The sequence below is a fragment of the Lissotriton helveticus genome, chromosome 3_1, assembly GCF_964261635.1.
Source record: "Lissotriton helveticus chromosome 3_1, aLisHel1.1, whole genome shotgun sequence".
Classification (NCBI taxonomy): Eukaryota; Metazoa; Chordata; class Amphibia; order Caudata; family Salamandridae; genus Lissotriton; species Lissotriton helveticus.
In genome coordinates, this window is record NC_136061.1 from 1,959,370,852 (window position 1) to 1,959,387,374 (window position 16,523).

Below are 16,523 nucleotides of genomic sequence, written 5' to 3' on the forward strand. Positions count from 1 at the left end.
TTACAGATTACACAGGATTGTATAATCTAATGATGAGAGAACAAATTTTGAACAATTGTCAGAACCAGTTGCTGCACCAGCACCTTGTTGATTCAGATCTGACCTCTCCCCAAGAATTGGGAAAGAAGGCAGACAAATGGGTCAGGACAAGGATCAAGCAGAACCAGAACCAGAACCAGGGTGGTCAGAAGAAAGCAGACCAGAAGGGTAATGTTAAGAATGAGCAAAATGACCAGAAGTCTTCACCAGGTCCCCAACAAACCAAAGAGGGTGGGGGTCAGGCTTCCCAGAAGAAGAAGACTCAAGAAGGCCAGTCCAAAAGGTGGTGCCAGTACTGCAAAAGTAAATCTCACTGGTTTAGTGAGTGCACCAAAAGAGGAGGAGGACAAACTCCTGCCACTACAGCTCCTAAAGCAACTGCACCCCCTAGTACAGTCAGTAGTGGTAGTGTCACTCCCAAGGCATTAGTTGGGTTAACCTTGGGTACTGAGGGGTCTGACAACTTAGTTGGCACACTCACTCAGGCTGTCCTTGTCTGTACAGGGGATATGGATATGTCCCCTGAAATAAGTCCCAATACTTTGGGCAAATACAGGCAGACACCTTTAATTAATGGCAAAATGGCTCAGGCCTATAGGGACACTTGTGCCAGTGTCACCATGGTGACACCTAACTTTGTGGACCCTGGACAGATCATGCCAGGTACTGATTTCCTGGTGACCAATGCCAGCAATGTCACTACTAGTCATAGTGTGGCAATTGTAGCTTTCTCCTGGGGTGGAGTGAAGGGACAAAAGAAAGTTGTAGTCAGTTCAGACCTCCCAGTTGATTGTTTGTTGGGCAATGATTTGGAGTCATCACAATGGTCAGAAGTGGAGCAGAGGACTCACATGGAGATGTTAGGCTTGCCAGCACATGTGCTTGCTGTGACTAGGTCACAGGCCAGAAGATGCCCCACTGAACAGGTGCTGGATCCTGAAATTATGGACCAGACACCTCCCAAGAAGAAGAGCAGTAAGGGTAAGGCTTTGCCTTCCCCCTTGCCCCAGGTTGAGGATCAAGTCTCTGAGGAGGCTGATCTAGCAGAGCTGAGGGAAACTGAGCCTAAAGAGCTTGAACTTGATCAAGTTGAGTTTCTGGGCTCAGGGGGACCCTCCAGAGCAGACCTGGGGAAGGAACAGTTGAGCTGCCCTTCCCTTGAACCCCTCAGACAGCAGGCTGCTGCTGAGGCTGCAGGGAATGCCACAGGTGCCCACAGGGTATACTGGGAAGATGGACTCCTGTACTCTGAGTCAAGAGACCCCAAGCCTGGTGCAACCAGGAGGCTGGTCATCCCCTTGTCTCTGAGAGGTTTCCTTCTCACCTTGGCCCATGAGATTCCCCTTGCAGGTCATTTAGGTCAGACAAAGACTTGGGACAGGCTTGTCTCACACTTTCACTGGCCCCATATGAATGAGAATACCAAGGAGTTTTGTCGCTCATGTGTCACTTGCCAAGCCAGTGGCAAGTCAGGTGGCACAACAAAGGCCCCCCTCATACCACTACCTGTGGTGGGGGTTCCCTTTGAAAGAGTGGGGATTGACATTGTTGGTCCAATGGAACCCCAGACAGCATCAGGACACAAGTTTATACTGGTGGTGGTGGACCATGCCACCAGGTATCCTGAGGCTATTCCCCTTAGGACCACTACAGCCCCTGTAGTGGCAAGAGCCCTAGTTGGAGTGTTCTCCAGAGTGGGTTTCCCTAAGGAGGTCGTTTCTGACAGAGGTACAAACTTCATGTCAGGATATCTGACTGCCATGTGGAAGGAGTGTGGTGTGAACTACAAGTTCACCACACCCTATCATCCACAATGCAATGGGCTTGTTGAGAGATTCAACAGGACCCTGAAAGGGATGATTCATGGACTACCTGAACCTCTTAGGAGAAGATGGGATGTCCTGATCCCCTGCCTCCTGTTTGCTTACAGAGAGGTCCCACAGAAGGGGGTTGGTTACAGCCCTTTTGAGCTTCTGTATGGGCATCCTGTAAGAGGACCCCTGTGTTTGGTGAAGGAAGGATGGGAGAGACCTCTCAAAAAGCCTGCAACCAACATAGTGGACTATGTACTTGGTCTCCGCTCCAGGATGGCTGAGTATATGGAGAAGGCATCTAAAAACCTTGAGGCCAGCCAGGAACTTCAAAAAGCTTGGCATGACCAAAAGGCTGTACTGACTGTGTACCAGCCAGGACAGAAGGTGTGGGTGCTGGAGCCAGTGGCCCCAGCAGCTCTGAAAGACAAATGGTCTGGGCCCCACACCATCATTGAGCAAAAGGGAGAGGTTACCTACTTGGTGGACCTTGGAACTCCCAGGAGCCCTCTCAGAGTGCTCCATGTTAACAGGCTCAAAGCATATGTTGACAGGAAGGACATGAGCTTGCTCATGGCCACAGATGAGGGACAGGAGGAAGAGAGTGACCCTCTCCCAGACCTGCTCACTCAGAATCCTGATGATGGGTCAGTTGATGGTGTTGTCTTTTGTGGCAGCCTCACTGAACATCAGCAACAGGATTGCAGGCAAGTTCTGCAATCCTTTCGACATATGTTCTCTCTGACACCCAGCCAAACTGATTGGTGCACCCATGATGTTGACACTGGAGACAGTCTGCCTGTCAAGAGTAAAATCTACAGGCAGCCTGATCATGTTAGAGACTGCATCAAAACTGAAGTGCAGAAAATGTTGGAACTGGGAGTCATTGAGCCCTCAGATAGCCCTTGGGCTAGCCCAGTAGTTCTAGTGCCAAAGCCTCACACCCAGGGTGGTAAGAGAGAGATGAGGTTTTGCGTAGACTACAGAGGCCTCAATGCAGTCACTAAGACTGATGCCCACCCAATACCAAGAGCAGATGAGCTTATAGATAGATTGGCTTCTGCCAACTTCTTAAGCACATTTGATTTGACAGCTGGGTATTGGCAAATCAGGTTAGCTGAGGAAGCCAAACCTAAGACAGCATTTTCTACCCCTGGAGGGCATTATCAATTTGTGGTAATGCCCTTTGGACTGAAAAATGCACCTGCCACCTTCCAAAGGTTGGTGAATCAAGTCCTCACTGGGCTGGATGACTTCTGTGCAGCTTATCTTGACGATATTGCTGTCTTTAGCTCCACCTGGGAGGATCACCTGGTCCACCTGAGGAAAGTGTTAGAGGCCCTGCAAAAGGCAGGCCTCACTATCAAGGCCACAAAGTGCCAGATAGGGCAGTCACAGGTTGTATACCTGGGCCACCTTGTAGGTGGAGGCCAGGTTCAGCCACTGGAGAGTAAGATACAGGCCATCAAGGACTGGACTCCTCCAATCACCCAGACTCAGGTTCGAGCTTTCTTGGGCCTGACTGGGTACTATAGGAAGTTTGTCAGAAATTATGGGTCCATAGTGACCCCCCTTAATGACCTGACAAGCAAAAAGATGCCAAAGAAAGTTCAGTGGACAGCAAGCTGTCAGAAAGCATTCAATGACCTAAAGCAGGCCATGTGCACAGCACCTATCCTCAAGAGTCCAGATTACTCCAAGCCATTCATTGTCCAAACAGATGCTTCTGAGTTGGGTGTGGGAGCTGTTCTGTCTCAACTGAATTTTGATGGTAATGATCAGCCTATTGCTTTCATTAGTAGGAGGTTGACACCCAGAGAGAAAAATTGGTCAGCTATTGAGAGGGAGGCCTTTGCTGTGGTCTGGGCCCTGAAGAAGCTGAGGGCCTACTTGTTTGGCACTCACTTCACCATTCAGACAGACCATAAGCCCCTCTTGTGGCTAAATCAGATGAAGGGTGAAAACCCCAAACTGCTTAGGTGGTCCATTTCCCTACAGGGGATGGATTTTACAGTGGAGCATAGACCTGGGACTGATCACAGCAATGCTGATGGGCTCTCCAGGTATTTCCACTTAGAGCAAGAAGACTCACCTGGTCAAGGTTAGTTTATTGTCCCAAAGTTTGGGGGGGGGGGTCATGTAGGAGAGTAGGGTCTGCAATCCTATGATCACCCAGATTTTTGCTTTTTGCTGCACTGGTTTACGACTTTCCCTGGCTGTGGGCCTGCTAATCAGACCCACAGCCTAGCTGTTCTCTCTATCCAAATTGTACTCAGGTACTGAATTGGCACTGGGCCCTCTCCAAGTCCCTGTACCCAGGGCTGAGGTGCACCCAGAAGTCTCCCAGGGGCTGAAGCATGTATTGTGCCACCCCTGGATTGACTAACTAAAACTGACACAACTGGCTGCACGACAGCTGGGGCAAGGTGGTGTACACACCCTTTGCTTTAGATATAGTATACCTATATCTAACCCTAAAATGGACACACAGATCTCCTATCAGTCACTCCTATGGCAGGCCTTAACAATCCTGAAGGCAGAGTGCTTGGAATCGTGTGAGATGGTGCTCTAGCATGAGCTGAGCCTGTCTGCGGCTTTCGGGATCCATCCCTTAGCCGTTTCCATGATATCGCATACCATATACTCTTAAGTGCATTATAATCCTCGCGGTTATGTGCCAACTCTGGTATCGCTTTATCAAAACATGTCGAGTAAGGTGTCATACGAATTGGAATACTAACCCCTCGCCAATTCTGGCGACGGGGTTAGCATTCCACCCTTCTAGAGGGACACGACATGCCTGTAACCTATAACCCGGTTAAAAGTCAGACAGAGCCTTAGCATCCACAAAATGGATGCTGCCACCGAGACACAAGTCTGCCCTCCTGCTGCTGGGAGTCCTCCCAGAGCAGGAGATAAGGACAAAGGGTTTCCTGCCAGGGGCGGTGCCAGCACCGTCCCAGACAGGGTTTTGTGTATTGTAGGTAGGCAGGGCTTTAGAGGAAGGTGACTGCAAGTAGCACCCCGGTGCTCACTGTGCATAGGCCGGCTTGAACCAGTTCCAGGGTCACTCCAGACCCTGTGCTGGGGAAAAGCCCGCCAAGGAAGTGGGTGTAACCACCCCCCTCCTAGTCCCACCCATAGGGCAGGACTTAGTCGCGTGCCAGCCCCTTTTTACAGGATAAAGGTAGAGACTGGCCCCCTTCCAAATCAGATCATCTTTGAATCCTGAAACTACTTTCTGCGAAAGGAACTCAAGACTTCTTCCTAAGATTTCTCCCTTGTGACTAAGGAGTAGTCACCCTGCACCCGCAGGCACCATCTACAGAACACTGCGGTCTGCTGCACGTCCTTCCTCCGGAATCCGACTGCCCAGCTCGACGAGACCCGGCTTCCCTGGCACCTCTGACCTCTACCCACCTCTACAGCACAGCTGAGAACCGTGGGTGCGACGAGACCTCGAGGGACCGGCCATCGCCAAGACTGCACGACTTCTGCACAGCAAGCCCGCCGAGTATTCCACTGGTGAGTGCTTTGGGGTCCGAGAAGCCCCGACTCTGAGCAGCTCCAGCTCCGAAGTGCAGCCCCCCAGCATCTCCACGATCTGCGTGGGGCCCTTCTGCTTTCCGCTGCTCACCGCGTTGTTTGGCTACTAGCCCGTTGGCTTGTGGCCTCCCTGACGACGCCCGACGACATTTCTGCTGCTAGTCTGGTTGCTCCAGACTGGCCCTTGCTCCCTCCCAGAAGAGGAGCACCCTGGACCCTCCTGGTCCACTCAAGACGCCATTTTGAGTCCACCGCGTGGGCTTGAATTAGCCAAGGCTTGTTGCCCAATCCTGGGTAACTTCGACGCCAACGACTTCATCCTTCGTGGGACAGCTCGCACCTCCATCCTGGTCGCCGACAACGCCTCCTGGTCCGAGAGACTGCAGAGCCCAGCAGCGCCCACTCACCTGACTGCGGTGACTTCGCCCGGTGCCATCCTGGTGCCCACTTAATCACTGGCTAGTGATTCAAGAACTTGGTCCCCTCTGCTTTCAGGTTTCTTCTTCCTTGATCCAGGCTTGGATCCATCGAACTTTCCTTCACTGGTCGCCTGCCAGCAACTTCTTCCTTCCAGGCTCCCGGTCCGGCAACGAGATCCCCGACGTCTTTTCAGGCCTATGCAGCTGCAGCCCCTGGGCTAGGTAACTTCGGCACTTCGGTGTCCCAGCATAGCCTCACGATCCAAGGGTCAGGATCCACTGTCATTTTCTTCCTACCAGGTCGGGTTCGCCCGTGAACACTAACTTTGCCTTTACTAGCCTCCATAGACTTTGTCCCGCATCCCGCGTGAGAGTGCACACTCTGCACCCGAGTCTCCTGGGCCTCCTAGTAGTAATCTAACGATTCCCTAGTCCAGTCCTAGCGATTCCAAAGCCTATTAGAACTGTTACTTACCTGCTAGTAATTCGCATTCCACTTTTAGTGTATATGGTTTTTCGTGCCCCTCGGGCATTTGTGTAACGTGCTAACTTAAAAGTATTTTCGTAAGAGTTTTGTTGTGTGCTTAGCACCCTGTCCTCATAAAGAGTACAGGGTTGTTGTGATTCTAATAAATTGTTTATTTTCATAACACTTGTGTGGTGTCCTTTCACTGGGTGTTCAAGGGGTAATGTGATGGTAAAACAGCTGGCTTAACACGCCCTCTAGAGTCTTAGCCTTAGACTGCTCGTATCCATGCTACTAGGATAGCTGGTCTATAAGGTTGACTTACAACCAATCATCAATAAGGGTTGTTTGGACTGATATATAGTGATCACTAGAATAGTGAGCACTGCACATCAGGCCAACTTCTCACAACCGGGTTATAGGTTACAGGCATGTCGTGTCCCTCTAGAAGGGTGGAATGCTAACCCCGTCGCCAGAATTGGCGAGGGGTTAGTATTCCAATTCGTATGACACCTTACTCGACATGTTTGGATAAAGCGATACCAGAGTTGGCACATAACCGCGAGGATTATAATGCACTTAAGAGTATATGGTATGCGATATCATGGAAACGGCTAAGGGATGGATCCCGAAAGCCGCAGACAGGCTCAGCTCATGCTAGAGCACCATCTCACACGATTCCAAGCACTCTGCCTTCAGGATTGTTAAGGCCTGCCATAGGAGTGACTGATAGGAGATCTGTGTGTCCATTTTAGGGTTAGATATAGGCATACTATATCTAAAGCAAAGGGTGATTACACCACCTTGCCCCAGCTGTCAAGCAGCCAGTTGTGTCAGATTTGGATGGCCAGCCAGGGGTGGCATAATACATGCTGCAGCCCCTGGTAGGCCCTGGGTACACCTATGCCCTGGGTACCTAGGGTACACTGTACAGGGACTGATAAGGTGGCTCAGTATCCAATTTAGATATGTACCTAAGGTACATGGAATCCATTTTACAGAGAGAGCAGTGGGCCTGAGGTCCTGAATAGCAGGGCCTCAGGTCAACTAAGTCAGAAAACCAGCAAAACACCAGGCAAAAAGTTGGGGGCAACCATAGTCAGGGGTCAACCTTCCTACAATCGCCCATCGTCACAAGAAGTTATAAATGAAAATGTCCCAAATGGCGGGTTGTTTCAGACTCATTTTCACTTTTTTACATGTTTGTTTCTATTGGAAAATCTTGAGAGAGTACATAGATGACCCTTTGCTGAATTTAGAATTCTGTCTACTTTTCATAAATCTATAACTTTCTTGGATCACCCATGAGGTTCACCCTGGTTTCCATAACAAACTGGAAGAAGGTTGAAAGCACAAAAATTAGGCAAAATGGGCTACCTCTTTGAAAAATACCAAAACTAAGATTAAAAGCAAAATCATTTTTGATTCAGCTCTACCTGTCCATGATAGCTGGGAAAATGGTGACTTTAGCACAGTAAACCTTTTGTTGATGCCATTTTTAGGAAAACATAAATAAAAAATTGCAGTTTCCCCCCCCCCCCCTTATTTTTCCCAAAAAACAAAACTTTTGCTATATATATCTATATATAGTCTGTTCCAGAGGTATCCACAAACCCTGGTTACCTTTGGAATCCCCAAGATGTTGGGGAAAAAGGTCGCTAATTTGGCTTGTATACCTTTTGTGCCCTTTGTGGAGAAAGTTGTGGAGGCCTATGTGTGTGAACTACCCCTAATACCAAAAGGGGCTTAGCATACATTCTAGGAGGGGAAAGACGTAGCAGCAAATCGTTTAAAGTTTATGGATGAAAACTATAAGTGAAGAAGCGCAGTCTCATCAGTTTTCTTAAAATGCAGTTTTGTTAAACCTTAATCCCCTGCAATGATGTTTAGATCAAGAACAGCAAAGTGATTTTTACTATGAGATTTAGTAAATCTGAACTGTTCATCTTCGTGAAGTAAACCATTTAATAACACATTTAATGTATATCCTGGTCCTGTCGATATATCAAAGAACATTTGGTGATAGTACAATTGAAATGATTTTTCGACTGAGGTCTGAGTTGGAATTAAAACATAGGCTTTCTTGACATTTGGCAATGCCAGGTGATGGGCTCCTAAAAACAAAATGTCTGGAAAATTGGAACTGTCTAATAGTCACACCCTTGACATAGGGGTTTGACTACTAAGAACATTATGTATTGCTTTAAAAGCTTCCAAGTGTTGCAGTTAATAATTAATTAATTGTGGCAGGGCTGAGGATTAGTGAAGCCTGTGCCAAGAGAAATACTTTTGTGGGTAACCTTTTTTTTTATTTTAATTTTTTAATTTTTTTTTATATTCGATATAGAAATATCTTAAAAGCACAGAACAATAAAAATACAATTCATGTTATTAATTAAAACACTTAATAAATAATTAAAAAGAGAAAATAAAACAGCATTAAACAATTTACAGCTTTGGGATAATTAGGAAAAAAAAGACAAGGGATCGCCAGAGAAAAATTCATCACATAGCTTTGAGTCTGATCACCCACGCCCAGCTAAGAAATTTAGCTACCCCACAGACCAGTACTGTATTAGGATCAGATTGTAAGATTCTTAACGCTGGGGCATAGCCTCTAGTCTCGAGTAGGCGACAGACTGGTTTTAGCCATTTGGATCTAGGCTTGTTATAGGCACTGCAGATAAAAAAGACGTGCAATGGTTTCCAGATCAGCGCTGCAGTGTGGGCAAGTGGCAGGTGTCTGATGGGGGGGGGGGGGGGTTCTATTTAGAAGTGCGTTCACGGATATTGTAAATATTGTGCATTTTTTTTTATTTCAAGAAAATTTTATTTAAAAAGAATTGATATAAAGTAAAAGGATCAGAATACAATTCAAGTGATACACTAATGCAAGAGAGCTATACAATCAGGGGCTAAACTTGAGAAATAATCAAGGTAAATGCATATAAAATTAAAAGTAGCCAGTTATAAAGTAGAGAATTCAATTAGGGAAAAGCTATTAGCTGGGTACTAAACAAACGTATCACTATCAAATATGGAGATGGGGACAGGGGAGGAAATAGGATAAGAAAAGAGAGGAAAGAAGAGAGAGAGCAATAGAAGGATGAAAGGGAGTAGAGGACAGGAAAGAGAAGAGAAAGAAGAAAAAAGAAGAAAAAGAGGAAGGATTCCCACAGGACTAACCAACCTAGAAAATTAAAGGACAACACTTAGACAGACATATGCATTTTTAACCAAAATATTCCCTCAGATTTTACTAATAATTGTTCATTGCACAGGTGCAACTTGGATATGAATATTGTATGCAAACAGATTTGCCTAATGTATTGAGGTGCATAGGAATTACATGAAAGTACGGCACGAGACATCACTTACAATCCAATATCATGGTATTATATTTCAGCCTGAAAGGGGTTCAGAAAATGAAACAAGAAATCAATGTGAATTGTAATTGTCATCTGAAAGAAACTAAAATGACCCGATGGAACAGAATAAACTGTGCACATTATGTATTATAATTATTTTTATATTGCATCTTAAAAATTTATACTTTGTTAGTTGAAATCAATCGGTGCGAAGTGGGGGTCCTTTATGTGTATTACCTAACTGTGCCTGTATGTAATGTGTTTTCATTGCACATCCAGCTTTTTTTATTTATATGATTACGGACACGGTGAAGTATAATTCTAAGATTTAAAGAAATTACATAATTCCTGGTCATTAAAATCTTTGACCCCTTTCATCATGGTTACCAGTATGTGCAGTGAATACATTTAGAACACAATTGCAGTGCTGAAAAAGAAAATAGCCGGACCTGGGTTTGCAGTTGTAGAAAGGGAAGTTAGACTGTTTACTTTGACTGTTGTTTAAAAGTTTGCTCCCGCTCCGTACTATTGCTAACCTCATCTATTGATTTGCCGTTTTGTTAGGTTTTGTTTATCTGAAACGAGTTGTCCACAGGAAGACCACTTCCCTCCGAATCTGTGTGTTAAAGTGAACGGGAAGCCATGTAATCTTCCAGTGAGTATTCTAGTTTAGAGTTCTGTGTGTTCCAGAGTCTGTCAGTGGTCATATTAGCAAATGTCTGGACTGACCTTGAACTTGTAAGGATTATCATTTCACTATACAGTAGTGGAATGAAGGAAACAGTAAATGCAGATATCTTTTATGTAAAGGTAACATGAGAAGGATGGGACTGCAGTAGGTTTACAGGACAAGAGTAGAGATGTAATAGAAGTAGATGTGAAAATGTATGTATCAGCATGAAGAAAGAAAAGTCTGGGTGAAAATAGAAACTTTGACAGCAGCAGTGAAGGAGCAGTGTTCAGTTTCAGGTCACATTTTGAGTAAGCCATGTAGTCCGATTTAAAAAAAAAATGCAAGCCAAAACTATTTAAAGGGATTCTCTTGCCAAATAAATCTCAATTCAAAGCACCAAATACAAGGACTATAGTTATTTTCTGGGTCTTTTAGACTCAGCCATTAAACAGGGACAGCTCTAGACCACAAGCTACCACCATTACCCTATCCAGAAACTCCACCAAGGGCTTATTCACCAAACATGGCAACCCAGAGCCGTGTACTGTGAGTGCGTGGCTCTGGGCGTGGTAGTTTTGTTTTGGAAGAACAGATGCCCACAATACCCAAGCAGGCCATTGCCCCATTCTTCACCACAGTAGCATTTACACTCATTGGCCAAAAGAATGTCACTGATCATCGCAAAAGTCTTAAACCTCTTGCTGCTAAATCCAAATAGATCGATCAGTAACCAATTCACAGGTAGACGTACGATCTTGGACCCTTGTTTTATTGCCAGTAAAACGTGAACAGGCCTGTTATATTGTAAACGTACTGATCAGGACCATTGTTGGGGGATGAGGGACAAATAAAAAGGGGGGAAAGGATTCCTAATGCATCGCATACACTTACCATCTAGCTCAACCATATACAGACACTCAACCAAGCAATGAGCAGGACACAAACAGAAAAAGATCCATGGCCCATTCTTGCATGCAAATCCCTGAGAATATTGAGCGACCAGCATTCTGAAACTAGCTCATGAATGAACACTCACTTGTCTATCCGCCTAAAAGATCCGAGCAGATGCTTCATTTTTGGTTCTGTGACCCCTACTTTGGCAATAACGAAGTCACTACCCTTGACAAAGTGCATGGAGGCCCATTGCACAATAGTTTTTGATTCTTCTCTTATGGTGTGGTGTACCACCTTTGCTATTTTACAAGTTCTTCCTTGACATAAATTCGGGAACTAATGCTAAATATTCAAACTGTGTTGTAAAGAATTCAAATCCATGATTTCAGTGAAGGAAATGAGTGACAACACTAGTAAAGGGGTTGCACGCTTTTAACTTGAAAAAATAATTATTGATCCCACAAACATGCTGGCCACACTCAAATCCTTGTTTTTGAAAACCATGCTACCTCTATTGAATTCACTCCCAAACCCCTCCGTACTTTCACTGTAATGTATCAATTCCCAACAGTAAATCCACATCGCACTCACCCTCTGCCAGAGTTCTGACTGTTCAGTCCAAAAACATATTTCACTGCGATTTATCACAAATAACCTACCCTTCTCACTTACGAAACCCTCTAGCTTTTGGACACTCTAGGGTAATTGCCTAAGCATGCTGTATAGAAATGCAACAGCTGACAAATGCTACCCTCAAAAAGGATTACGCTCAATTCAAAAACAAAGCAACCGCTAAACGGAATATGTAACTTGCTGAGTCTAAGTAGTGTCTTGAAACTAGAATTCCTGTGGTGCCAGCCAATGACTGAGGAATGATCATATGCAGATTGCTCCTAATGGGATGCAACGAGTGAGTAGAAAAATCATACTTTAAGACACCAAGATGAGGTCAGTCTTTTGTGAACTGACCAGCCTTCTGGCCCACATTTTTCATACTTTAAAAAAAACAAAAACATTGTATTCATATCTTTAAGGAAACATTTACCAACCCACAACATTTCCATATCTGTAGCTGCACCCACTGATATTAACACTACCACCTCTGCTCTAAGATACTGATTGCTTCATGCTGGCCCGTAAGAATAAAGCATTACATTTACTAGTCGAGTCTTACTCCACTACCTGTATCAAGGAGTTTTTTCAAAAGCTTGCCTTTTATATTTTTATCCATGAACAAGGGCAATTTCCAGGCACCATGAAAAAGGGAATCCTGATATCTCCTTTGAAGAAAGCCCAGTGCATATCCAAAGTGGCTGGATCATTACAGACCTAATTTGAGTATCTGGTGCTAGAGTAAGTACTAGAATGTGAGATGGTATAACTAGAGAGAATCGATCTGGCATCTTAAGCTTTAAACTTTTGCATCACTAATTTGTGAGGTGGTCACAAGCTCACCCCTTGAAAGCTCATTGCTGCTCAGGAAATCCTCCCGTTTCTAGAAACGGCCATTGAACAAAATTCTCAAGAGCTGTGCTGATGGCTGGATTGAATAGTGCAGTATAGTTTGCGCTAACCTCCCCTAGAACATATGAATATACTCCAACGTCAATAAAAGGTCCACAATAGCCCCTTTACTGTCTCCTGTAGCAACACTGTCTAATTGAAAATTCATGCACTTTTTACAAAGTGCCTTTAGTCTCAGGTCACCTTTTGAAACTGGCGCCCTTTTGCATACCAGTCGGGCCCTTGTATCAAGTGTTCTCCTGAAAGCCAAATTCTAATGGCAGAAGTACCCTGATAGATGATTATGAGTTAAAGATTTTTAATCCTAAACTAGCACAATCCCATTTGAAAATGCCTGAAAACAGGTTTTCAGAGATGCTTTTGATGAACTCTGGATGGCTAAGGAAGGGCAACTCATGACAACTTAAATTATGCTTATACCACTTTATAGGCTTGCCGCCAGATTCATGTTACTGCCTGCATCCTATCCTTTGAGCCAGATTCTGGGTCCCCACCAAAAGAAAAGCTTGGAAATGCCTGCTGCATCTACACCCAAGAGATGGCAAAACAAAGGCATTCCAATCCATTAAGCAGCGTGCACTTATTGACTGAGGGCACTCAAACTGTTCCTCCAGACTTGCCTTTTCTGGTTTTGGTCCTTATACCCAATTCCTAACTAACTAGCTGCTTACCAGCCTTTCAACTGGCATTGAGGATTCAAGGCACTAGGACCATGGCAATCTGCATCATTTAATTTAGCATGATCAAACAATCAATCTATGACTAAGTCTTCTTACGATGCTAAGGGTGATACGTCAGCGCATTTAAAGGATTTTCAACTAAATAGAACTATAAGATGCTTTATTGAGGCTTGCCTGAAGTGAGAAAGTGGCAGCCAATATCGGTGTACCAAAGCTGTACTTTATTGGAGTAGCAGTACCTTCTGGAACCTTCAAATGGGCACAAGGAGAATGTTAGTCAGAAACATGAGTGTATGCATTGGCTACAAGATGCGTTATCATCTTATCAGTAATATAATCTTTACAGCCTGTAACTGAGGCCTTGAAATGTTTGTGTTGGCACCATGCACATTTCTTGTGTTGAATTAAACCGTGCATTCATTTTTTTTTTTTTACTTCCAGGGCTATCTCCCACCAACCAAAAATGGGGTTGAACCAAAGAGGCCAAGTCGACCAATCAACATTACCTCACTTGTACGCTTGTCTACAACCGTTCCCAACACAATTGTTGTGTCATGGACAGCAGAGATCGGAAGGGTGAGCCTTTCGTGTATGGTTAAATGTTTGACATTTTAAAAGAGCACATTCACTGACATCAATTTAATATCCCCAGATATGATTGGACAGGCACAGACAGGGGTGAGACCGTAGTGAAAATACAGTGTACCAAACTTCAGACTAAGTAGCACCTTTGATTTTTCTGCCAGGCAGTGAGCAAACAAAAGAGCCTCATTGTCCTTTTGTGTAGTCCGCATGTATGTGCATGTTCTGGTCCTCTAACATTTTCTTATCTTGTAGCTGAAGCTAAGATTAAGACTTTATATCTCTTTAACTTTGTGTGATATTCTTTTAAGGCAGTAGTTTGTAAGTAAGACCTTCAGCTTTAAACTTTAGTGTCTTTGTGGGAATATTCTACTGAAAAAACATTACACAAATTCTGAACTGGAATCATAGGTTTAGAGTTAAAGGAAATCTATTGAATCTTAACAGTCAACTAGATTTAGATCATTGAGCTGTTGCCCTTGCACCATTTTGGAAGTCTGTGCGATAACACAGGTTTCAAAATGCACAAAATAATTGCTTTGTGATTTGATTAAGCATATCCTTTTCAATAAGTTAGTGAATGATACTTTAAAGCCTCTTTCGTTGCTGTGGGCTGGGTTTACTGTGTAAAATATAAGTTGCATAAGGAATAAACTAACGCTGTGTAGGGTGAACCACAATTCTAGATTAAAAAGTGGATATTTGTATTTTATTTGGCATTGCAGAGTTTTTCTATGGCCGTCTATCTGGTAAAGCAGTTGTCTTCTGCGGTGCTACTACAGAGGTTGCGAGCAAAAGGAATTCGAAATCCTGACCATTCAAGAGCACTGAGTATGTATGATTATTCACTTACCTTCGCTCACTTTTTCTTTGTTTACGTTTTAAATGAAATTCCTTAGGCAGCGCATGCGCTGTCTCTTTGAGACATGCTGTATTCAGAAGCTTCGCCCACTTTCCCCCATCTTTTTAGTTGGATTCTGTCCCTCTCCTTTGTGAATGGTGGCTTTTAATTTGTTAATAGGCTTATTAGTCCCTCCTTAGTACCTGCCTCTCTTATGTGGTTGCCTCCCATGAGGAATGGCCCTTTTGCATGTGTTACTCCGTATGTTTTATTTATGGTTACCGTGCACAATTTTTTGAGATAATGCCTTTTTCGACATTGCTGTAGCAGCCATGGCACACACACTATTTCCTGCAACTCGTTCTGGCTTTAAAGTGCATTGTGACACTGCAGAGAAAAATGCTTTTTTTTTATTGTGCTGTATGTTGGTTCAGATTGCTTGAGGTAAATTCGTTGTTTTTTTTGTGTACTTTTGTTTTGGATGTTAAGCGCTTTAAGCATGACACACTAGCCCTTTCTTGCATCCCATTCTGTCCTGCACCTGCACTTCAGCAGTGGCGGCCACACACCACTTGCAGGACGATGCCATTGAGCAAAAATGGCGGTCGCTACTTGTTAACATAATGTGCCATACCTGCTTTAGTGTGAAACATGCCTGGTATGCTTGCTTTGTCATAGAGCCTTGGTGCGTTGTGTAGTTGCTGAGAGCATGCCTGCTCTTCATGCCCTTTTCCTTTGCGTCTCTTGCCAGCTAGAGCCTTCCCTTAGCACGGGCTTCTGTTACACACCCTTCCCTCAAACGGCAGCCTGACCACTTCTAATTACAGGACCCGTAGCAGGCTACCCTGGACAAGGTGAACGACAGGCAGGAGGCGCAAACCCTGTCATTAAACAACCTCTCTTCTTTCCCTCTGCACAAAGCAGAGGCACCATGCTTCCTTGGGCAGAGCAGCGGCCTTGCCTGTAAACTACTCCCTGTCCAGAAACAAGTAGACATAGCAATGCAAATGCATCCTTGTAGCTCTTGACACAGGCAGCTAATTTCAGGCGGCGCTATTCATTGCAAATGCCATGTTCTGTAGTAGGGGATCTCTGTGTATAGTCATAATCTAGTGAATAGTCCCGCCCATGTGCGTGGACCCCGGAGCAATCAAAAATAATCTCTTACAGTGTCGAAAAATGCAGAACTGCACAGACACTTAAGAGAGAATTTAAAGACAGATAATGCAGCCTAAAAAGGCTACACTGTCCAGTACTTCAACTAGAAATTCCACCACAAAAATCCACAAAACAGCAAAGCCTGTACAGATTTCCCTTGCTTTAACAGCAAAATCCCTCAGGAATGATAGAGAGAAGAACCTGGACAGACCAGCCCCATAGGCTGCCATTATATGGCTCAGAACAGGATACTGTGCCTTTAAGAGAACTTTCCAGAACTTCACAGTATCCCAGAATGCCCTGCAGGTCCCAGTTACTTTCAGTTCTTTTTTCCGGCTCCTGCAAGCAGGATCCTGGAGCATTGAGCTCTCCCTTTTCAAGGGTTTATTGGTGTTTTTTTCACTGTAAAATCGTTTTCAGTGCTTTCTAAGTACTCTTAGGCTTTTCTTCTTGGTGTTTTGCACTCTTTTGATGTCAAATATGCCTGTATTATTTGACAAATGCCCGGAGTGCTCCAGGAAG

The 16,523-nt window shown here is 44.6% G+C and overlaps 1 protein-coding gene across 3 annotated transcripts in view; it reads left to right on the forward strand.

Moving 5' to 3' along the window:
- PIAS1 (protein inhibitor of activated STAT 1) overlaps positions 1–16,523 on the forward strand; it is a 906,486-nt gene that overhangs the window by 426,789 nt on the left and 463,174 nt on the right. For all 3 annotated transcript variants that reach the window (XM_078683057.1, XM_078683058.1, XM_078683060.1), the window contains exons 5-7: positions 10,214–10,304; positions 13,862–13,996; positions 14,728–14,833. In XM_078683057.1, coding sequence (XP_078539183.1) covers positions 10,214–10,304; positions 13,862–13,996; positions 14,728–14,833 — 332 coding nt within the window. The remainder of the gene's footprint in view (positions 1–10,213; positions 10,305–13,861; positions 13,997–14,727; positions 14,834–16,523) is intronic.